This window comes from Phyllostomus discolor, chromosome 7, assembly GCF_004126475.2.
Source record: "Phyllostomus discolor isolate MPI-MPIP mPhyDis1 chromosome 7, mPhyDis1.pri.v3, whole genome shotgun sequence".
In the NCBI taxonomy this organism is placed as follows: Eukaryota; Metazoa; Chordata; class Mammalia; order Chiroptera; family Phyllostomidae; genus Phyllostomus; species Phyllostomus discolor.
The window spans coordinates 104,341,291-104,366,476 of record NC_040909.2 but is presented as its reverse complement, the minus strand read 5'-3'; the positions used below and the strand labels follow the sequence as shown (position 1 = coordinate 104,366,476).

Here is a 25,186-nt window from a genome sequence, read left to right as displayed (position 1 = left end):
TGAAGTGCTAATTACATTTTGCAACCTATCCCATTGCTCTCAAGACATAATCTTGTAAGAGTGGTGGAAACAGAGATAAGAAATGATTCACATTGGACCAGGAAATAGTATGCATGCTTAATTCAAAAATTATTGAAAGGTAAACACAAATAGAAGAAAAATTACTTCTGAGAACATCTTTTACTGGAAACTTCATAGCCACTGAAGAACTTTATCAATTGTCCCTGGAATGGAAAAGCAAAAGGGACATTTGTATTTTATCCTTTGTTTTCTCAGTGTTTGTTACATAAAATTTGATCAATCAACTGTGCATTCATATCGTTTTAGAAAACTTCCAAGTTACCTTTTTGGTTGTTCTACTGAATCCTTTATATCTGCTCTTGCATTTTTTAAAAATTAGAGACATTTGTTTATTTTTATAATCATGTCTTTATTTAAAATTCTGTGTTAATTGGAAAGCACTAACAATTTCTATCAAAGTTGTAGACTTCCATATAATCAGGCATGTATCTAGGCAATAGCTTGCTCTGTAAAATGAAACCTATTTGTAGACATAAAGATGTTGTCTCTTTGAGAGTACTTAAGCATTTTGTTAAAACTATTTCAAGTGTTTTTCTTTTCCAAATAAATATATATAAGTGTGCATGTGTACACACACACATATACAATTATATAGGTATACAGTTTTATTTTTTGTAAAGAAAAAGCATACTAGTAAATTTTTTTACTCCTATTCAAATATTTATGTGTTGAAATTTCTGCAGGAGCTATCAAATAGTAATGTTTTTACCATTACCTGTCTTTACTAATAGCAAAATTTTGGCAAATTTTTCTAATTTCTGTTGTGATATATGTAATTTTGTTTAGGAAACACCTTGGTCCTTAAAATTTATGGTTAAATATGTAATTATAGTTGGTAAACATTTAGAAATAGGAAGTTAACAGTATACCACAAGTTGGGTCTTATTAGTAATGGCTTACATTTGGCTATTTATCAGAAAATATCTGGGGTGTAAGTTGTATGGTTATTATTACATATTTAATATCCAAAGTAGTAACCAATTTATAGACGAGCATGTGATTGTTTTTAACTATCTAATTCTGATTTAGGAAAAGAAATCATTTAAAAGTACTATCCGCATGGACATTTCTTCAGCCAATGACTAAGCTCTTTGTTACATAATTTTGATGTGTGACCTACATCATGTCAATTCGTGGTCACATTACGTTCATGCTTTCCAAAATTCCTTCATAACTGCATGTATCATTTCTTTAATGGTATCTTCTGTTATACCAATAAAATAATTGAATTTCAATATAAACACTAATGTAATAAATTTGATTATAATGTAGGCAATTATATACAAAAGTCGGATACATTACATGATATCCCCATGGCCCTCACTTCATGTAATTAGTGCCTTTTGGATTTCCCAATACAGTCTTTCATGGATCAGAAAGGTAATAGTTTATGCTTTTATATCAAAAATCAATTTTAAATTATGGGAAGCATGGGTATAATAACTTGCTGTACAGTTTCAAACAGAGTTGAATTTTTTAACCAGAACCTCAAATTTTATATTTTATGGAACTTAGAAATAAATATGATGGCAAAAGCAGTCATTGTTTGATATCATAGATTGAATTAATGTAACATTGCATTTTACTCACAGCACAAGAAACCTCCACTATATGCTGTATTTTATTTTCTGCATATATATTTTAGTATATTGACTTGCAGGTACTTCTGGTCTGAGAAAGTGCTGCAGTTGTAACATCACCCTATTTCTGCTGCATATATGCACAGATCCAATAGCAATCAACTGTGTTTTGACCTGGCCTCCCAAATATGGTAGATGACTAGCCCATGATGCCTGGCCACTACCATACACATGAAATCCTAGGTGAGTTTGCAGTTTAAGCTGTTTCTTAGGTTGAACAAATGTTCTTTTCTGAAGAATTCAGATTGGCATCCTTTCAGGGGGAACAAAGGGGAAGTCCATATTGAATTTTGATCATTAGAAGCTTTTTGTTTTGTTTGCATCAGAATGGTGCTTTCATTTACAAATTAACAAAGGAAAGGTAAGACTGTCTATCTGCTTAATTAGTTTATGATCTGAAAATGCATTATAAAGCCATTAAAGAAGTTATTGTGATTTTTAAAAATTTTTTTTATATCGACAAGAGCCTTAAAAAAGATACTTTTTATTACTAATAAAGAGAGCAAGTACATAGAATAGGATTATTGGTAATGACAAACCAATTTTAAGGAAAATCCAGTGGGTATAAAGATTTTGTTTTAGAGCACAAAATTGGTTTTGATGGGTGAATAGTATCAAAAATAAACATTGGTATTTGAACTGTGGCATAGGGCTGGCAAATAAAAATACATCACATAAGTGATGCCTTCAATAAATACTTGAGATCAATAAAATGGTGGCAATTAATCTAATAATTGAAGTAATTTATTTACCTAAAACATGATAGTAACTAAGTATGTTAAACTGGAGGTCTAATTTAGTCATAATCTGAATAGCTCAACTCTCTAGGTATTACAGATTTTCACCCATAGATTGAGTTTCGTTAGAACTTTTTAAGAACCAGACTGTAAAGAAAGAGTTCTAGATAAAATAAATATTTTCCCCCAAATTAAAAGTATTAACACTGCAATATTATCCGGTTCATAGCCACAAAAGTTGTTCAGGTAAAACTTGTCATTCTAGAAACCTCTGAAGAATCATCGTCCAGGCTTCCATTGTTAAACTGGTAATAGCTTACACGTTTGCTTTTTTCTCCTCTCTTTACGTACTTAACGTGGAAATGGCCATTCTATTTGTTTTTAATTTTCCCCAAACCTGTCAGTTGTTACATTCGGAAAACAATATTTGAAAAGCTTCGCTCCCCCAAGTTTCAGGGCCTGAAAAAAAGTTTTGGAAAAGTATAAAAGATAACGCGTAACTACTCCCTAAAGCTCGTAATTGGTAGCTGCTGTAGCCAGAGATGTGTTGACAGTGTCTCCGAGAAGTTCTCACACAGCTGTTTATTCTGATAGCATGGGGCGCGTTCATTTATATAATAATTTTTTTTTTAAGCAGCAAGGTTGAGTCAGACCAACAGTACTCCTTTCAATTGTTGCATTTAAACCAATAAGGTTAGGACAAGAGAATAGCTGTGGTTTGCGTTGCAAAAACAACAACAAAAAAGCCCCGAGGCTGCACGGGCAGACCTACAAGGCTGCGCAAACAAACCGGGGATGAGATTCTGCTGTTTCTTTGTCTGGGGCGCTCAGATGCTATCAGCTGCTGCTGTTTGCTGGGAGCACAGGGCTCAAGGCGGTCTCTAAACAGCACGGTGGGAGCTGATGGCTCCGAGTTTGGGGCGAGGTAGAAACTCTCCCGTGCCACTTCCGACTGTAAGCCTTCCTGTTACCGGCCACTGTGGCGGTTTTCTTTCTGGGGACCGCGTTTTCGCTCAGTCGCTCCGCAGCCCGAGCCTGCAGCAGCGGCCAGGCAACTGTCCTCGCGGCCGGGCTCTGCCCTCCAGACGCGCTCCGCTTCCAGAAGAGCCCAGCTCTTCCGAGAGCTCCTAAAAGCCCTCCCGCGTCCTTGTCCAGGAGCAAAACTATGACAGGAATGGAGGTTTGCTAAACCAGAAAATTCGAAGGAGCGCATTAAACTGGCGGATGCAGCAGATGTAAGCGCTGTAAGTACAAGCTGACTGTTTGAAAAATTGTAGTGACTGACAACAGCTGTCCTGTGGGCAAAGCTCACGATAACAGGAGCGCTTTTAGTATTGTTTTGGTTTCTTTTAAAATGAAAACATTAGGGCATGGGGAAGATTATGACACTTTGTACCTAGTACTTGATGAGCCACAGGGTTCCATCACAAATGTACAATTCTTAACACCCAAATTATCTGAGAGATTAGAATCATTAACAGATAATTACAAATTAATTGTAACCATTACTTTGTTGCGATCTGTATCAATAAATATAATGCACAGCTATATTGTTGTAGGCAGATTACTTCATATCTCTTTAATGAATTGCTGCACAAACCTCAACTATTATCGTGTGATATTGAATAAAGCGATGTGTATATGTCTATATAGAGATATTATAAACGGCATATCTAGCCATTACAACACAGACAGCTTTTCCTACACATTCTAGATTGATATGAGAAAATGAGGAAGAAATTAACATGTTGAAAGGACAAGAATAGATACCACTTTTTAAGGAAGGGAGTCCTTTTGCTTCCATAAACAAATTTCCCAAACATTATATTAAACAGGCTCATCTTCAAAAGATGAAATAATAAACATTTGCCAAATTAACACATTTTTCACTTACTGACACTTTATGTGACTTGAATGGACCTTGAAATTTAAAAACAAGATTCTTAAACTTTTGAATTTCCGTTTAAAATATTTGCTGTTCAGAATTGCTAGTGACTTACGGGTGTATATGTCTGGGGAGGAGTTTTTGAACACATGTAAGCATAGCATTTGCAAGAATTCAATAAATTCAGAGTCGTCATTGACTTTAGACAAGCATTTTTATGTTTCATTTTTTACAATGACAAGGGGTGTAAAACGTTGGTAGTTAAGCACATAGTATATAGTTGTATAGGTTTGGAATTGCTTTTTTAATGTGTCTTTCAGAGTAGTTTTTATTTCAGGCTTGTATGAGTGTTTTAGCCCACCCTTTGGATTTGAGGACATGCGTACATGCATAGTCATGCGTTTTTTGCATTATCAAATATTGGACTTTCTCGCTGCTTAAGTTCTCTTAAGGCCCAAAGTGTTCAGTAAGTGAACAAGCAGCAATGGAGTTTCAGCCTTGAAAACTCTTCGCGGTGACAGACAGAGAAGCAGAACTGAGCCACTGTTCAGTCTGAGAGAGCCAAAGGCAAGCCAACTGCTATATGAGTTTCGTAGACATGATAAATGATTTTCTCAAAAGAAAATTTCTACTTAAATGCAACCATTTATTTTATAAGAATACATTGGAATAAGTGTTATTGGAATAACACTTGCAGCAGGAATAAAACGACTTCTTCCATTTAATCAGATATCAAAATTATTTGACATTTTAAATAAATGCTAATTTTGAAAACAATTCTTTAAAGCTATAGGTAGAACCAGTGTCATTTAAATACTTGTTTTCGTGTTCAAAGGAACTGCATTTCATCTTTAAACGAGATACTTCAGAAAGCAGTACAGTGTATTACATTAAAATCAATAATAGTAGTAAAGCAGTCATTTTGTGGGGTCTTTGATAAAGAAGGAAATAAATGTTAACATTTGGAAAGGCATCCATCTACCTCTTGGCAGAAGTTTATTTCAGTTTTAGGTTTAGGTTTTATCAGAGCATTAAATATTGATTGAGGAGAATTTTAGCAAGAATATATTCTGATTAACAAGCAAATTTATGCCTAAGGCACATTTTTTTTCTATAAAATACATTCTGATTAGAAAATTGCCATTGTCTTTCAAATTTAGGGGCACTCAGGTTGATCTGCGGCTGGGCAAATCGAGCTTGCCTGCCAACTCTATTTATTTAGATAAGTTCAGTACTTTCACTTTGAAAATTTTTTTAGTTTGAAAAAAGAAAGTTTAAAATTATAGTCATTTTATAAAAATTGCTTTTAGCAAGCAGAAAAACCTGTGGAAAACCCATAATTTAGACAAGTACCTACATTTTATTTGCTCTGTGCTGCTGAGATTTAGAATCCCTTTCCATTTACAGTTTACTTTTCACAGAACATTATTAACTTTTTGGCTTCATACATGATCTTCTGTCAGATGCTTTTGATTTGTAATTTAGCAAAGTATAATAAACAGTGCAAAAGTCATGAATTTTGCTCTGCATCCTGAGCTCTGTGGTAGGGAAAATGTGATAAAATGTGTACCTTAAGTCTTGTTTGATGATCTCTCAAAGCAAGTTTGCCTTCTGGAAATAATTTCTGGGGTTGAAGAGCATGGTATTAACAGATTTAATGTGGCTATTCAATGGATTGGCGAAGTACTATGTGAGGTTTAACAAAATGAGAGAGACAAATTGAACATCAACAAAAGTTACATCTGTGAAGAATTATAAATTTAATTAGAAAAAAGGCAAACTTAAAAGACCTCATTAACTAATCAGAAGTCAGAGTTACTAGTTTAGGAGCTTGAATTTACATTCTAAGAAGTTCTGCTATCTTTTTTCTCTTTGTATTTTCAGTAGCAGTATGCTACTCTGGGTATTCCATACAAAGAGTTTTAAAAAGCCTTAAAGTGAAATGACTTCATTGTAATATAAGATGAACATTTATACTGTTATGGGAAATATTTTTTGCACTCATAGGAGCATTTGAATTAAAAATACCAGATTAGGAGAAGACAAGAGATATTAAGTTTATGGATGTAAAGCGGAAAATGTGAGCTTACTTATGCCTAACAGCATTTTTCTGAAAACCGTGAAATAATTTTTTTCTCTTTTGAATGTAAATATACCTAATTATTTCTAAAACACAGTATGGTTTTAAACCTTAAAAACACAGACACTTCCAGAGATATTGCCATACACCAGAGAAAATCAACACCAATCAGAAATAGGTGTTCTTTTGAGATAAGTCATTATACGAGAGTATGTCTCCTTACTGCACTGTAATCTTGTACTACACGTAAAAAACTAAAAGCATGTGAAGTGTAGCATTTTGTAAACTGTAACTAATTTTGTTCACATCTGTGTCTAATTGTTGTCTGCATTCGCATTCTTGAGAGTAGATTTATTTTTCCTGGACCACGATGTGGATTCAGCTGACCAGCCTAAGTGAGGATTAGTTGTTTTAAAGTTATTTTGATTAAAGAGTCATTTTTAAATACAGTAACACACAACACATGGTTTAAATAATCCTTGAGACACAAAAGAATATATCTGAAGTATACTTAATGAAACGAAGATCATGGATGTGGACTTGCAAAAACTGGAGTGTGTAAAAAGTGAGTGGGGACTGAGGCAAGTCAGCAGAAAAGAATTATGTTGTGCAAGTACATTTTTTCAGCGAGAAAAATGTGTTAGAATAACCCTTATGTTGAAGTTAATTTTAATTAACACTTTGCATTTGAAATTTAAATATGAGAGATTAAACCTCAAGTATAATCAAAATTTCCAAAGTATACAATGAATGAAAATGACATTTCCAGGATTATACTATCTAGCTAATGTTAAAGTAGGAATGTATTTTAACACTTTTAACATTAAATACAAAGTATGTTTTACATACTCTTTCACATAATTAAGCCAAGAGAGTTCTTAAAACTAAGTTAGTTCTCACCTATAATTTATTCCAGGTGTATAAAAGTGAAAAGGGGGGGGGGAGGAAATTTATCCTTGAGGTATATTGCTGCAGTTTCTAAGAGAGAACATTTCATCTTGTGTGAGAACGTTAATTTTAACAAAAATTGCAGAGGGCTGTTATCACAAAATGACATCTATAGGCATTAAACTTAGATTTCCATTTAATGCTTAGGCATCTCTTAAAAATTATTTTTCATCCTGCACATATTATAGAGAAGCATATCTAGAAATTGCTCATTACATTATACCAAGACATTTAGATTTTAACAATGCTTCATTCTTGCCCAAAAGGTAGTATTACTTTCATAAATCATAATTTAAAAAGAGGAGGACTCAGTAGTAGATATTCGGCTGGATAACTTTAATGCCATGTGAGATGCTCCGGCTCTCAACTGTTCTGCACCCCTAATTGATGTCAGTTCAGGTTGAATGAAAATGCACATCAAAGATTTGGAATTCTAAGTCATTTTGAATGTTATGCAGAATGCTCTTTACTGCTGGGGTGTCAGCCTGAGCGTGAAGCCAGCAGCCCACCTTCACCTGAGCTTCTCACCTGCTGGCAGTGGGCTCTGCCTCTGGAGGATGGGCAGGGACTAGCAAAGCCTGCACACCTGTTAAATTAGTTCAGTGAAGTCCCAAAGTACAGATTCTTCTAGAGACAAATGACACTGACATGCTGGCTACCTGGGATGCTGAATTGATTATTATATTATCCATTGCCTTTCCTGGTCTGAAAGATGGAAAACTGAACCAAAGCAAAGTGCTTTTCCTATTTTACCAGGCAATGAGGAATAAGCTTACGCTGCATTTTAAATCAGCATGGGTAAATGAGCATGTTGCTCCATGGTGGGACTTGGAGCATGAAAACTTGCCTTTGCCATTTGTAGTCAGTCCAGCACGGCCTGGCAGTTGCCCAGAAGCTCTTTCAGTGAATGTGAGATGACAACCAGTCAATATAGGAGAAAACTCTGGTGATAAGGATAAGAAACTGTTGGGAGTCAAAGGGGTGGGCGGGAACTCCGTTTCAGCTGGCGATAGTAGCAGATGAAAGATCTTCTGAGGATGCTGGAGGATGATGGTCTGAACGACTGCTGTGAAACACACTCATTTTGCTAATAGATATTTTTTTTTTCCAAGCACCTTTTCCAAGCTGCCTGGGCAAGGCTGCTTTGCATGTTGATTGGGGGAGGGGTAATCCCGTTTGCAGCTGTCATAGGCCAGTGATGAATCACTATCCAGTCATTTGGCCGCCTTCCCCCCTGACCAGGGGAGGAGGAGGGTTAGACCTGCAGGAGGAAACGACAGTAGAGACCTCAACTTAAAGACAATATGCCTTTCACTGCTGCAGTATCCTCCTTTTTCTCTTTTGGTTAAAAGGGAGCATTGTGGTTCTCAGCCATGTGCTCTGTGTAATTAAGAGCTGACACAGAAGCAGAGTAACAACAGCTTCTAATTTTTTACCCCTGATCACAGGTGCAAACACCTCAAACCTGTTCAGATGTTGCTGTTTCCTCAAGTTGCAGGTAAGGATATTTTTGATATTTGACATTTTTGGAGATTACCTCTCTATGACCCATATCTATTTTGGTCTAGTATTTCTTAATTATTGCTATTAATAGCAACAGCCTGGGTTGGAAATTACTTAGCAATTTGTATGTGTGTTTGAGCGCTTGTAAAACATTTTGAGTGTGTAGAAAGGGAATAGGAGCCTGGGTTTGAAAATGAGGATGGGCTATAATTTCTGGAGTTAGGAAAACTATGAATGTAAAGGGAATCAGGAGAGGAGAATGGAATTTCAAGCAATTTCTAGTTTGAATTCAGAAGATTTGAGAAGTAAAAACTCACTCTAGAAGAAAAATGGTTCAGGTTAAGCTATTTTCAATCAGTTTAAGTGCAACCTCCAAATTAAAATGACTAACATATTGACCTGGTGAGGGTGAGAAGCAAACTGTCTCAGCTTCGTAGATACAAATTATACACCCCACCACACCCATACATTTAAAATAAAGTGAATGGGTCTTAGCTTTTCAAAAACTTAAAAAAAAAACCACGGCATCTAGGTGTGTTTTTAGTCACTTTATATAAATCCTCTCCTCTCTCCTTTAATGTATATACACATGTGTAGTTGTGTAATTGCGAATGAGTAGGGGCTTCTGTACCTTTCATGGAACAAGTTAACTGCTGAGTCTAAGAGCTTTCAGTGGAGGCGTAACTGGCTTTATATGGGAAAACTGCACAATTCCAGCCCTGGAGTGGAAGTACTATTTCCCTGAGTGACAGTTGAGGTATTCGGGGTGCTAAGGCTCACAGGGCTCCCTGTACCTCGGCCTCATCCCTTTTCAATTGGGCACGCTGTATGTAATCCACAAAGCAAACAATTGAGTCGACATCATAATGTTTTAATGCTGCATTTGTTTCAAGGGAAACAGAGGAACAATTAAGCAGTTTGCCAGAGTAAACACATGCATCAGAACTATCTCGTTCCCTGTCACTGGACTATAGGCTTCAAGTGTTTTATTTGGTTTGGAGACCCATTAAATTACAATTGGGTGGTAAATTATAGGGAAGTACTTAGTGCTAATTTATTAGATGAAACAGATTCCACTAAGGAGTGATTTTATTTTTATCATACCTGTGTTTTCTTTTACAAAAATACTCTTTGTTTTCTTAATGTAAAAGAAGCATGACTGCATTTTTTTAAAAATTAAAATACATGTAATGTCTCATTAGAGCTTGTGACTTGATGAGCTATATAAGAGAAAAAATAGATTTTAAAGCTCCATGTGAGTATTTGGCTGGGTAGGTAAGGCAAGGGACTGACATCTTTCATGACTACATGTTATGAAAGGATGACTGAAGGTAAAACATAAGATGGACTATTTTCAGTCTAAGAACATAGATACAATGAGACTTTTGTGCGAATGTGTTTCAAAGAAGGTGTCAAGTCATTAGCGCATTAAATGGTGGCGTCACGAACTTGGTGCATGTGTCCAACGGAAGGCTTCTTGTCTCTAGGTCTATGGAAATGCAGGATCTCACCAGCCCGCATAGCCGTCTGAGTGGTAGTAGTGAATCCCCCAGTGGCCCCAAACTCGATAACTCTCATATAAATAGTAATTCCATGACTCCCAATGGCACCGAAGGTGAGTGTCTGCCTTCTCACTGTTTACTTTGCACCTTGCTTCTTCCTCACTGTATGCTTTGTTATTAGGTGGTTATAAATTTGATTGTCAGATCCACAAAACTACTGTTCTATTTCCCTTTTGGGTAATTTGACTCAGGAATCAGTACTCATCATCATTAGTTGGGAGCTGCATGTCATTAGCTCATTATAACATTACAGAGCCTGGTTTTATTTTGCATAGATGCATATGTATGCATATTATACATATGGTGTGTGCATAACATTTTTAAATAACCTTTCTGTTTTATCTCCTGTTCTCCTTAGCACACTATCAATTTGCATTGTTTTGCTTTATGAGTAATGAAAATTTGGAATTATTTCCTTTATTTTACTTTCCTTTTTGTCATTAAATACAACCATTGCATGTGTTTAAATGTAACATTGGACCAAATTGTTTCTAAATATCAATAAAATAATTTGTGTGTCTAGTGTTTGGGGGGCTTTGGCCATTAAGTTATAAATAAGCAGAGAAAAAGAAATTTGTTTATAAATATATATACCCTCATTTGGATGATACACAAAATTTGCTTTATTAAGGTTAAATAGTATACTTTAAATAGTACTACTACAATTATTTTTGTATAATAAATACATGAATATTTTATATGTATGTTATATAAATAAAAATACCTACTTTAATCCACATATCCTTACTCTAAGCATATAAGTAAGAGTATGTATTGTAAACTGTTATTCACACTTAGGTACTAACTTTAAACATATAAGAAAAACTGTATATGTATTGTAAGCTGTTATTCACGTTTAGGTACTGTGTATATTTTTAAAACTTTAGCATGTGGGAGACTGTTATATGTTACATTGTATTTATTTCTACCTTTGCTTATTGAAAAATTACTTCTTCACAGATGATATTTGTGCTTATTTGTTCTCTATTAAACCTCTGGACCTTGATAAACTTAGCATAAGTTTCACTAGAAGTTCAATAAATTATTCATGTTAGAATTTCATCCATAAACAAAACCCTTTACCATCATTTTCCAAACACCATGGTGATCTTTTATCACATTTCTTAAAAATAAACAAAGCTAAGTGCCATAAAATTGTTTGATGCAGTATTCCAATATGTATTAGTGAAGGCTTTCAAAACCAGTAAAGTTATGAAATTGACAATAATAGAAAAATATAAAATCAACTGTTTTTCTTGTGAGACATCTTAATTTTTATACCAACAATGATGTTTTTAACCTGTCAGTACAGGAATGGGCAAAAGTAGGTTTACAGTTGTTTGTATGGAAAATAATAAATAATAATACAAGAATAAACTCTTTTTCTTGTACTTACAATTGTAAACCTACTTTTGCCCAGCCTTGTAGCCTGTATTTTCTGTTTAAGTAAATAATTTCATGACCAGTGTTGATGAAAGATGGCCACTGTCAAGGGTAGAAACTCTGCTGATCTTTAAAAAAAAAAAATCTCTGAATAAAGGTGACTTTTCATCTGAAACTCTTTTCTGCCCATTTGAATAGGTGATCAAAAAGAAATTTATATTATTTAAAAGAAAACAGTCTAGGATTTAAGTAGATTTTATAGAGCCAATAAAAAAGCAGGCAGTCTTTTTTCTCGCATTGGAATTCAGGTTCAGGTGGAAGGATGGCTCGTGCCCGGTGCAGACTGGGGCGTGCGCAGTCTCTCAGAGGCCCCTGGGCGGCCGGGGCCGTCAGCATCCCCGAGAGGGCAGCCACTGGCGGGCGCCAGAGGGGGCGGGCATGTAACAGTTGTTCTCATCCCTGGAAAGTTCCAGTAAGATAATCACTTACAGCAACTTAAATATAAAGGAGACCAAATATGTTAAATGATTTTGCTTAATAGAATATACCAACATATTGGTAGGATTAATTTTGAAATCGTAGTTAATGTTCTCATAGATGAAGAAATGAAGTAAGGGTAAGATATTTCACTGTCATCATTTACTTGCAGGTCGTCTCCAACAGAATAGGAAGCACACAGTATTGACAGTGAGCGAGTGTTGGGGACTTCCCCCTGGGATGGCTTTGCGTGAATGATGTGTGGTTTGTTTTTCAAGGGTGTGTGGAGTGGTGATATACTTCTGAGTATGTACATTTAATAGCTGATATCATATACATATTCAGGAATATTTTTTGCACAACTAAAGTTCCAAATAATAAAAATATATTACATAATTGTGTGATCTGCCGAGCCATTAATTTTGGAAATACTGAGAAATTATTCCGTATCCTAAAAAAAAAAATCTTCATTATCCTATGTCTTAGAAATGAACTTTTTTAGACCAGTTTCAGATAAATACCCAGTTATTCTTCTTACTCTGTTCTCGGGCATTTCTCAGGGGTCAACTTTGTAGGGGTTGCAGTAGTTGGAAAGCGAAGTTAGAAGTTGTCAGTATAAGTTGTCCAAAAAAATAAATGGAATTTTAGTCAACCTACTGGGATATTCAGTTTTATTTTAGTATGTAGTTTGACAATATGGACTTAAGCTTTCTTCATGATCCATGTTACATGCCCATTTAGATGCAAACACTATTAGAAAGTTCTGGGTTATTATTAAGTTTGTGAATCAATTTATCATGCTACTTACATGTTCCATAATGTGTTGGCTTCATTCCTCTCAGTCACCACTAGAGGAGTTGAGTTTAAAATTAGTGAAGTCATAAGGTCTGGCAAGCTTCCCTGGGATGTAATCATTATAGATTTTCTGATTCCTCCTTTGAAAATTTTATTTTAAAACCAGCAGTATTTATGAACAAACCAGAAAAATGAAAAACAAGAAATTCATTACAATTTCAAAGAGCATTTAGAATATCAATCTCCTCTCCCCAACTCCCTAACAAATATTTCTAGCCCTCTGGGCTGTGATTTATATTTAAGCGGCTTCCCTGCAGCCCAACTGAAGCTGGTCTCCTTAATCAGGTCAACAAAACTTCCACTGAGTTTACACAGTTGTTGGCTCTGCCCACATTTGTATTGATTGTCTTCTCTCACTCAGGGCCATTTTTTTACTTCCTGCCACCACTTGTCCCTATAATAAGGCTAAGAAAACACGAAAATCTCCTGTATCAAAAACCATAACTTCATCTGAAGAACAAACAAGAAGGGAATGGAATGGAGAGGCAGAGAATATTAAGTTTCTTTTTAAGTCTGCTGCCAAATTATCATAAGACTCAATGTTTGTAGGTTCTGTCCTCACAGGCTAGCGCCTATTTTCATGGTTCATCTAAGGGATAAAGACAGAGAGACACTGAGCCCCAGCCTCAGATATTGTGCTTTTTCATTTCCTAGCTGAGATGTTCTTCAATTCGAATAGTTGTTTGAATGTTTCGTATTTCAAAAGTTTCAACTCTTCATACTGTTACATTTGATTCCAGCCTCTCTGAATTGTTATCGTTGCAGTTAACTGTTGGTTTCACCCAGTTTTTAAATCTTTGAATTATAGAACATGAGTAGGTACAAATATAAAATAGCATAAATGAATGCTTGACTTGCATTCAGAAAAGCACTGTAAAAAGTGGTATGTTTCTAAGTAAATTAATGAGTCTTTTGCTATTAAACAACTCAGGTTTGACCTGGAGGAGACAAAGGATGGTTATGAAAACCAACTGTGGTTTTTCTTTTAACTGCTTTCCCCTATCTTTTGGGCAGTTAGTCTTCCAGGACAGGATGGAATAGAAATTTCTCATTAGAGAGATTGATAAAGTATTTTAAAGACATGGGCCTTTTGCTGGTAATGTTTTTTTTAGATAACTATTAAAGCATCCTGAGAGGATGTCCGCTGTGTGGGTACACGTTTGGGCCTCAGTTTGGGAGAGGGTCTGTGCTGGTGTTGGTGTTGGTGTTGTGTGTGAGAACTTGTGGGGAAATCTTCCTTCAGAGGGACTCAGGGCTGGAGCAGTAAAAGGATTTTTATTTACGGATCCAATTAAGGCCTTGTTTGCAAAGCAATGATTCTTTCCATCTTTGGTTTTTTTTTTGTTTTGTTTTGTTTTTGGTTGTCTTAAGTCCTTGGGAGCCTACGATTAGTCAGGTTATATATTACTGGTTTGAGTCTTTATTTTCGGTTGTCTGGAGGTGAGGCGTGTGGAAGGGCAAACGAGGTGTGGGCTAGCAGAAGAGTAAGCTCTAACTCTGAGTTTTTGCTATTGAAAATTTAGATTCAAATGTAAGAAGCTTACATTGGTCTTAAGGCAGATGAATTTGCCTTTAAGTGACCTAAAACCAGATGCAATTGGAATCTTCCCTACAAATAGGCCTTCAGGAATTCTGATGGTAATTTAAATAGTAATTTTGAATTGATATATCAGATTTCCAAGGTGATAAGAGATATGATCTTGAATTAGGTGGCTAAATTTTCTACATTTTAAGATGTATTTAGTTGTCTATTACATATTTTAGGTCATAGGTTATTCAATTATACAAATCTGTATTAACAGAAGTTCTTTTAAAGTTGTTTTATCATTTCTGCAAAGCTTAGAACACTAACAAGTTCTCTGAAATTATTTTTTACTGTAATTTTAATTTAGTAAAGTACAGTTATATCCAATTAGAGTATTTTAAAGACATCATATTTATAAGAAATGTGTAAACTATAGTGAGTGTATATCAAATTATAGTTTGAGGCTTTATTTGTATATTTGTGGTTAAATACCCTGTTGTCCACAGAAGAATGGTAACCTAATTTCATTATTTACATTCTACACATGATTTAGTTTCTGGAAGATGATGGAACATTGTTAGTAAAGGAATTTTCTAAATGACATTTGCGGAGCTTGTAGCCATAGAATTAGCTTCTTATAAATAATTGTTTAGCAAAAGCCATGAAAGAATGAACAAAATAATTTTTTAGGACTTTGATTGCCTGTATAACATATGAGAATAATGATCACATGCCTGTTACTAAGTAATAGTAATAATGGCTACTTTTTAAAATAATGTTGCCAGTCACTATGCTGACCATGATTTATTTCATTAATTTTCAGAAAATCCCTGCTACATTGCCAACATCATGGTTAAGAGACTGGGTTTGAATCCCAGCCCCATATACTAGCTGTGTGAGCTCAGGCAAGTTAGCTTCTATATGGCTCAGTTTTCTTATCTGTACAATGGGTAGTAGCAGAGCTTGATCAGGCTCGCCGTGAGAGCAAAACCTGTAGCACTCTTAGAATTGACTAAGTGCTGTGTATCTATCAGATTCTAGACCGTATGTGAATAACAGTCACATCTACAGTACTAGTTGCTGTTTTACACACAAGAAAACTGAATCCTAGAAAGTTGAATGCCAACTTGAAAATACGTGGTTTGTAAGTGGCACCACTGGTATCTGACCTGATATTTGAATCACACTCTGTCTGAGTCCAGAGCCTGGGTTTTTAAATCCCTGGGTTATTCTGTAGAGAGGATGAGACTCCCATCAGCTGCTGACACCTTTTCTAATACCTCCATACTAAACACCCAGTGCCTACACTGCCCCAGGGGCGCCTTTGGGACTGGAGAGCACCATTCTCTAGCAAGGACTGGAGCTGTAACAGGAGTGGTGTCAGAGGCTTTGATGACAAAAGTGCTTCAGTACAAGGACAACTCCCCAGGGTTGTTACACTCTTTAAGTTCTTGTGTGTGTGAGTATGTGAGGTTGCTTTGTGGGGCCAGGTGTGCACAGCGTAATGCTTTAACAGGGTGACTTTTAGGACATTGTCTCTCACTAATTTCCAAAGCCTTAGCCTTAATTATAATCCCACCAGCCATCCATCTATGTTAAAGTTCTCAGGGATTAAAGATAGATTGTAAGTCATCTCTGCTTTTCACTATAAGTCATTCTTACATGTACATTTGTACCAGAGCAGAATTACTGTGAAATTTAAAAAGCAGTTATATAGTTTTATTACTGCTGAGATAAATATGTTCTACCTTAGAAAGTATTTTTAGGTGGATGATAAATTTGGTCACAGTTCTCTTGACTTTGAGAACCAGAGGATATGAACCAAACACAACTCCAAGATGAAGCATAAGTGGCATTTGGTGGGGGCTCTGTAGAAATAACAGTTGCTGAAGCCGAGTGTTGGGAACATGCCTGGTCTGTTCTAGGAACAGCAAGCTGTTCAGTGTGGCTGGAAGAGAGAGAAAGTCAGGGAGTGTGAAAGGTAAAGTCCGAGGAATAACAGGGTGGCATGTGTATTCTAGCCTGTTAGGCGTAGCTGACTGTATCTTCCATAATGAGAATAGGAACTGCAATGCCAATGGCCTGAAACTGGGCTCAGAGTTTCTAGAGGGCCAGGGTTCTTGATAAGCAAATGCCTCACGGAGACAGTTTTTACCTCCTCCCAATACCTGATAGTTGAGAGAATCCAGTTCTGTGGCATGCCTCCCCAGGTGGGCCAGAACTTTGGTACAAGCAGTAATACATTTCCCTAGCAATATCCTGTCTTCTGGGAAAAACTTCTGCTTCCCTCCAGGGACACTCATGAAACTTTAGTGAGTGCTGGTGTTGAGGCTAATTCTTATCCCTTCAGTCCTAGATTGCTTGCTTCAAGTAATTCCTGATTTCTTATATGGTCAGCGATGCTGTGGGGTGAGCAGTATGTAAAGTGGCCTGTGTGCGTCTGTGAACGTCCCTGTGTGTGTATGTGTGTGTACATGTGTGCATCGTTTCTTTATTTACTTGGAGTAAGGTCTAAGAGTAATTCATCCTCATCTCGTTGGCCTCAAGCATACAATATTATGTAGTTATATACATAATTGCAAATTTTCCATTTGCTTTTTGGGTAGAACATAGTTTTTTGTTACATAGCTGTCCTCAGTGATTGCTAACCATTGCTTTCTCAAAACAGAGGTTTTGAGAAGCTAATCAAGGATTGATAGTAAGTTTTAGGACCTCAAATTATAAGTACGTAAAAGCTTATTGTGATAATGTTCCTGGTAATTTGCTGATTTTGCAGAATTTTCAGTTTTATTCCTCCAATATCCTATCACACCAAAAAAAGGTAAACGAACTCTACCGAACACATTCCAAAGAGGTATGTTTTATTACTCCCATAATACAAACTAGAAACATTTTTTGCTTACATAAAATAAATCAAAATCTAAAATGCTTATCTATTTTATCATTTTACCTATGACTGATAAGAGGAATTTTGCATGGAAAGAATAATTTTTAGCAAAGGAAAGAATAGGAACTGAATGACTGAGTTCTTACTATTTATTAAGCACAACATTTGTGCCTTCTACATACCTTATTTTATCTTCAAAAAAAGTTAGGGTGACTTTTGTACATCTCATTTTAAAGCATTTGCATGACGACTCTGTTTATACAGCGCACTGTCTGTGCTGGAGATGAGATTCTAAGGCACATGAGGCTAATTTCGAAGCTCTCATCCTTTACACTCCAGAACATGGACTCCCCAGTAGCCAAAGAGCTTTGTTCTTACTGAAGTACTTTATCTCCCTTAAAACATTTTTATGACCTTATGTAAGATTGTCACCTAGTGAAGGAAACATCTATGAGGGGGGCTCAAAAACCCTGAAATTTATTTATAAAAAAATGTGTGTGTATTCTTACATATTTGAACTTTGGTCATCTTCACAGTACTCTCCATTTGATGCAATACACCTATCGAGACATTTTTCCACTGTTCAAAACAGTTTTTGAACTCAATTTTGATACCTTTTAGTGTTTCTGCTGTTTATTGTTTCACCTCTTCCACATTGGCAAAATGTTTCCCTTTAAGGAGTTTTCTCATCTAGGAAAACAAAAAAAAAGTTGCTGGGGTGAGATCGGGTGAATAGGGAAGGTGGAACATGAGGGTCAAGCTGGTTTTCATCAAAAACTGCTAAACACTCAGTGCAGGGTGGGCAGGCGCGCTCATAACTCACCCATCCTGAAATGGGCAAACATGTTGAAAGAGTCTTCAAGAAAATTCACTAAAGCCGAATGCAACCTCTCACAATAGTGCCAGCTGGTACACTGATACAGATGGGTTCCTGGAACACTCACCTAGTGGGGAAGCCTGTGCTACAGGGCATCCACCCTCCAGAAGATAATTCTGGGTTGTTTTAGGTCCTCCCCTCATATTTATATGTGTTTATAGTTGTATGTATAGAGTCTCTAGGTTCCTTAAAGGCAGGAACAATCCTGTTCACTGTTCTGTCCTCGGCATCTACCAGAAGGCATGGCAGTAATTAAGCAGTCAACAAATATTTGTTGAATGAATGCTCCTTATTACTAAGCAAATAATACAATTGACTAATTGCAAGAGAAGAGAATCATTAATTTCATTTACAAAGCTTTACCAGATTTAATACATATCAAAGCCCATGTCCAAAGATTTGAAATTGTCATTTCACAGACCAATTCATACAGTAGCCATAGGCTGTCCATGCAGAGAGTGTCCACCGTCAGCACTGCTGATGATTTGAATTCGATCTGTAGTAACTGGCCTGCACTTGTCCCGAACTAATAACTGTCAAACTTAATACTACAATATTTAGCAATGATGAAGCAACTTCCCTTGGTCCAAGAAACAACTGAATGATATAAGGATCAGGCAGCTAGTATACTTAGGTTTAGTATCCTCACATGATGGTAATGAATTATGATTGGTACGATATAATAATAAATTATGTATTTTTATATATTAAACATATTTATGTGAACACTGTCCTGCACTGTCCAGTGCAGTCACTTGGTTGGAGCACTGTTTGTAAACAGAAAGGTTGCCAGTTCAATCCCTGGTCAGGCACATACCTAGGTTGTGGGTTCAGTACCTGGTTTGGGTGGGTACAGAAGGCAACCGAAGAATGTTTCTCTCTCACATTAATGTTTCTTGCTTTCCCTCTCTCTCCCTTCCTCTCTCTCTAAAGGCAATTAAAAATGTCCTTGGGTGAGGACATAAATATATAAAATATATATAAAAGATGTATATGTGAAAGAATATATATCACACTGTATATCCCCCATTGCATTGTCAATTTATTCAAAAAAATATTAAGTGAGTGTCTAGAAATTTACCAAATACCACTCCTGCCAGAAGTTCATAGTCTCCTGTGGCATGCAGACCTACATTCAGATGGGTAAAATGAGGGCTGTGTTCTTCAGAGGGGGAGGGGTGCCTAATCAGGACGGAGGTGGCTGAGGATGGAGGATGGTTTCTACACCCTGATAACACTTAGAGTCTTAAAGGAGGGGTAGGAAAGCATTGGGTGACAAGGCAGGAGGAAGAGAGAGCAAGAATTACTCAGCTGTAGCAAAGGCATCGCAGGGCACTGTGTATATGTGTGTGTTATGAGGGACTTGTGCCAAATGCACAGAGGTGGCACTAAGGGTCCCCCAGACAGGTGATGAGGGACCTGTGGTATGCATTTCAGGAGTTGAATCAGTCCTGCAGGAGCTGGGTGACCTAAGGACTTCTAAAGAGGAGAGTGATGTGATTGTGTCTGTGTTTCAGAAATATATGTGGGTAGTATTTCAAAACTGTATTTAAGGGGTGGTGGGTGGTCAGAAGACTCCAGGTGAGAATTAGTGAGGGTGCTTTTTATCTGAAATATTTCTTTCACCATAAATTCATACCTGATACTTATCTTCAGAAAAACTAGGGAATGCATATTTAAAATATGGGAAAGATGACAGCGAGAAGATGGATTTTGCAGTCAGACTGTCCTGGGCTAGAAAATTGCAGTTCAGCTATTTACTACCCATGAAACTGACATGTGAATTTTGGGAAGCAGCAGAGTAGCGGGTTGGGGCAAGGCTCTGATGTCAGGCCGTTAGTTCTGCCACTTACCAGTTAGTGTGATGCTGAATAGTTACAGAACTGCTCTGTGCTTCTGCTCCCTGGTCTGTAAAAGAAGATAACAACAGTGCCCACCCACAGGGCTGGGGGGTGGGGGGTACATGGTTGGAAAAGCACATGGAACAGTGTATGACTCCTAGGAAGCTTTTCATATCCATTGGCTATTAATATCATCATCATCTCTGATCTCTGAACCTCTGCTTTTTCCACTGTAAAATGGGGATTGCACCTGTCTCACAGGGTATTATGACAATTTTCTATCTAAAATACTAAGCACAGTCATTAGCATCTATTACATGCTCAATACATAGCAGCTATGAAGTAATAATAAGTGTTACATTTTATAAAAACACATTCACTAGGACTGACTATTGTAGTGTGGAGAGAAGAGCATATTTCCTCTTCCTTTGAGATTCCTTCTATCGCTTAATGGCCTTTACAGTTACTCTGAGTACCTTGGGTATTCAAAAAGTACTTGTTTCATATGTCTGTGTGCTCCTGTGAGTTGGTGAAGAGGGAAGAGATGAAGAAAGGGCATCAATTTGGTAGGTTGATTATATTTTCAGCAAGTAAACCATTTTTTCAGATATGATTGAGGTTCTGAGTCCAAGCCAGCTCATCTGCTTCCAATCTTGGTATGCTAGTTTATTTTACCATCTGCTAATTTGCAACATACACTGATACACTTTTATTTGATGCTCCGGTATTCTGGGACTTCCCTATTGCTGTGTCTTTCACTGAGTGTTGAGATCTCCACCCAGAGAATGAAGGATAATAAAACCCCAGTCAGAGCACATTTGAGTTTCCAGTGGTTTCATAAAGGTATGGTAATCAAAGAAATTTGAGACTAGCCATGTTACCTTTCACTAGATTTTAAACATCTTTAAGGTACAGTTTCCTCATCTTCAAAATGTGATGATTATCTTAAGTATCTCATAAAATTGCCATGAGGAGCCAACTAGCTATTGCTTGGAAAGTGCTTAGCACAATGCCTGCCATGCAGTAGGTGCTCACTAAATGTAAACTACTTTTAAAAGTCTTACTCTAACATGATGGAATTCTGCTTGAATATTGCTTATGAATATTGAATATTGCCAAAAGTTGAGAATGTTATATTTCTAACTTAGGTCTTAAAATCAGAACAATCATTTTATGCTGTTGTGTTCAGCTTCCATTATGATAACAACCTAAAAATATTTAGATCTCACTTTGGAATTTAAATGTGGGCATCTGTTAAAACTCATTCAATGACACATTTAAAATTTATGCATTTAATTATATGTAAATTTTACTTACAGGGAAAAGGAATCATTAACAAATATGAACTCTAGTTAATGATATGAATACTGAAGTGTTTAGGGGAAATGTCTTATGTCTGTAACTTTGAAATGCATGGAAAATAAGATGGTTTTACAAGGAGTAAGTGTGGAAAGGAAATGCGTAGCAGGTTTATAGATGTTCAGTGTAAAATTCTTTTAGTTTTTCTCTATTTAGGAAAACCTTTATAATAAAATACTGGTAAAAAAAGGTGAACCTAAAATACTTAATATGTCCTAGGAAGGAAACATTTATTTAGTTTTTACTGTATGCAAAGATCTACCAGATTCCAGCAGATATACAAAGAAGTATGTGGCACTGTTCCTACCTTAAGGAGCTCACAGCCTGGTTGGAAGAGAGAAGTTTTTTTGAAAATTTGGCAAAAACTAAAAGGTCATAGTATGTCAATTAAATTATGAAGACAAGGGTTTTCAAACTCTAGCTTAGAGATTCCCAGGAGGTACAGAACTAGTACTGAAGGTCATCAATTTCTTTTGTGCAAAATCTTTGTAGGATGAGGAAATTAATAGGCCACATAACAACTTAATTCTTCACATGTGGATATTCTGTTTGTTATGTTTTTGAAAATACGGATTTTCTTGTCTGAAATGTGGCAGTAGGCTTTTTGCCATTATGCTCTTTCTCAATCAACAGATTAAAAATAGGCTTTCATTTGGTTCTGAAATATTTTGGTATTAGAAGAGGGCTTCATTCTCAAGAAGGTTAGAAGCCACTGATGCAAACAAAAGTGCTCTCAGAGTTCAGAAAAAAGAGCTCTTCAGCTCCCTGAGGTCTGGCCAGGCTTCAAGAAGGAGATGGAATCTGAGCTGAGTGTTGGGAAATGGGTAGAATTTGAATAGGTTGAGAAGAGAAGGAATGCATTCTAAATGAAGGAGCAGAAGGAACAAAGGTAGGATAGTTCTGGAGACTGTGAAGAGACCAGTTATAGCTGAAGTAGATAAGGTTGGAAGGATCAGCTGGAGCCAAACTGGGGAGGACCCTGAATAGGAGGCTAAGGAATTTGGACTTCATCCTGGTGCCAGTAGAGAAGCCACTGAATATTTTGAGCAAGGGATTGATATGGTGAAAGTATGTTAGGTATTAATCTGGCAGCACTTTCTAGGGTAGATTGGAATGGGAGAGATGAGCAACATGGAGCCTCATGTAATCTACCCAGATTGTATGTGTTAGGAACCTGAGCTAGTGTGGCAAGAATGAGTATTGCAAAAAGGTAAGTGGGCTTGCATGAGATATCCCATGTATCATTTCTTTTACACACGAAAAGTCAACTAGTCTAGACTTCTGCAGTCAATCATTGCACAGTGCTTCTCCAGTATGCTATACTTCTTGTGAATAATAAGTTCAAAATCAGCTAACATTTTTTGTTGTCGTATATACCCTTAAGTTCAGGTTTGGTTTATATGTGTTGGTTTGGTTTTCATAAGGTTGTACCAGGTGTACTATTTTAAAGAGCTAATATTTTTCTACTCACTTAAGACAAAAGAAAGACTTGAACTTTAGAATTTGGGAGAGATAACATTAACATGCTAGATTTAGAGCTGATCTAAACATAAATGGATGCCTCATTTTCCAAATGGGAACTGACCAAAGAAAAAATCATCTGGTTTATGGATATATATGAACCTTTATATAAAGAAGATATAATGAAATGACTACTTATATTTAATTTATTAAATTTTATGTTTTTAAAATAAGAAAATATAAATTTAGGAATATTGCAATTTTTTTACTTTCATATGATAATTTGATTCATTCTCTTCACATATGCCTTGAGTATCCTTTGCTTCTTTTTGAGTCATTTGATGTAATTTTTAAAAACATGCATTTCCACTTCTGCCTCATGGTTTAAGAAAGAGTACTCATTCAATCTGTCCATGATATTGAAATTGAGTCCAAACTATAGCATAACAATACAGTGGCTGTGCTTGTCTCACAGGTTTATATTTGTTGTCTGTACGGCACAATCGCATGCAGTGTAGCTTTTTAATTGGTTCTTTGGGGGCTTATTTACAACAATATTTAAGATTTGCATTTGGGTGGTCATGCCCCATGAATTATCATCAAATGTCTACTTTATTTACCTCTCTTTCTGCTGATTTAGGCAGGGTTCTTTCTAAACATACAGAAATTTCCATGATAAATTTTACTCTGTGATAATGTATCTTCTCCAAAGAGTACTTTCTTCAGAGTAACATAACAGACATGTGTTATTCCTTATATGTGAGAGGCTTTACAAAAACCTCAACATAAATTGACTGAGTGATAATTTGAGAGAAATAAAACATTCCTTTATATTTGAACATATACAATTTTCAGTTTTCAGTTTTATTTTTCAATTGCAGTTTACATTCAATATTATTTTGTATTAGTTCCAGGTGTACAGCATAGTGGTTAGACAATCATATACTTTACAAAGTGGTCCCCCTAGTATTTCAAGTACCCACCTGGTACCATACACTGTCATTACAATATTATTGGTTATATTCCCTATGCAGTAATTTACATCCCCATGACTATTTTGTAACACCAATTTGTGCTTCTTAATCCCTTCACCTTTTTCACCCAGTCCTTCAACCGCCCTCCCTTCTGGCAATCGTCAGTCTGTTCTCTGTATCTATGAGTCTGTTTCTATTTTGTTTATTTTCTTCTTTAGATTCCACATATAAGTGAGAACATATGGATTTTGTCTTTTTCTGTCTGACTTATTTCACTTAGCATAATACCCTCTAGGGCCATCCATGCTGTCAGAAATAGTAAGATTTTATTATTTTTATGGCCAAGTAATGCTTCATTGTATATATATGTACCACAACTTTTTACTCACTTGTGTGTTGAGTGTACCTGTCTTGCTTCCCTATCTTGGTTATTATAAATAACACTGTGAACATAGGGTGCATATATCCTTTCGAATTAGTGTTTTGGATGTCTTCAGGTGTATACACAGAAGTAGAATTGCTGGGTCATAAGGCAGTTCTATTTTTAATTTTTTAAGGACCCTCCATACTGTTTTCTTTTATAGTGGCTGCACCAATCTGCATTCCCACCATTAGTGCAAGGGGTTCCCTTTTCTCCACATCTTTGCCAACACTTGCTGTTTGTTGATTCATTGATGATAACCATTCTGACAGGTGTGAGGTGATATTTTTATTTTGCATTTTTCATTTGCATTTCTCTAATGACTTTTGACATTGAGTGTGTACAATTTTTAATTGCCCTATGCAAAGTACCCAAGGGTATGAAGTCAGTTGTAAACTGTTTTTCAAGTCAGTTGTACATTTCACCTTCACCTGTTCCTTCAGTGACTATTGAGTTCCAAGTATCTGTTAAACCTTGTAGGTAAAATAGAACATATTCTCTGGGCAGATAAAAAGATGATGTTTCTCCCATGAAGAAATTTATAATATATTAAAATGGATAATACTATAAGTTGTAAAATGAGGTAGAACAGGATGTATGTTCTACAGGAAATACAAACTCAGATTTGGTACCTCGAGGAAAAGAAAAATTATCCTTGAGTAGCAGATGCAGTGGGACTTAATGAAGCAG

General features: G+C 36.2%; 1 protein-coding gene across 19 annotated transcripts in view; it reads left to right on the top strand.

Moving 5' to 3' along the window:
• EYA1 (EYA transcriptional coactivator and phosphatase 1) overlaps positions 1-25,186 on the top strand; it is a 295,372-nt gene that overhangs the window by 140,039 nt on the left and 130,147 nt on the right. For 7 of the 19 annotated variants that reach the window (XM_036031207.1, XM_036031210.1, XM_036031209.1 and 4 more), the window contains exons 3-4: positions 8,820-8,869; positions 10,362-10,489. The exons of 1 other annotated variant lie outside the window; for it this stretch is intronic. In XM_036031207.1, the coding sequence (XP_035887100.1) occupies positions 8,820-8,869; positions 10,362-10,489 (178 nt within the window). Of the gene's footprint in view, positions 1-1,885; positions 1,905-3,150; positions 3,707-8,550; positions 8,870-10,361; positions 10,490-25,186 lie in introns of those variants that run through there. 11 more of the 19 variants (XM_036031223.1, XM_036031222.1, XM_036031217.1 and 8 more) reach the window with 7 other exon arrangements.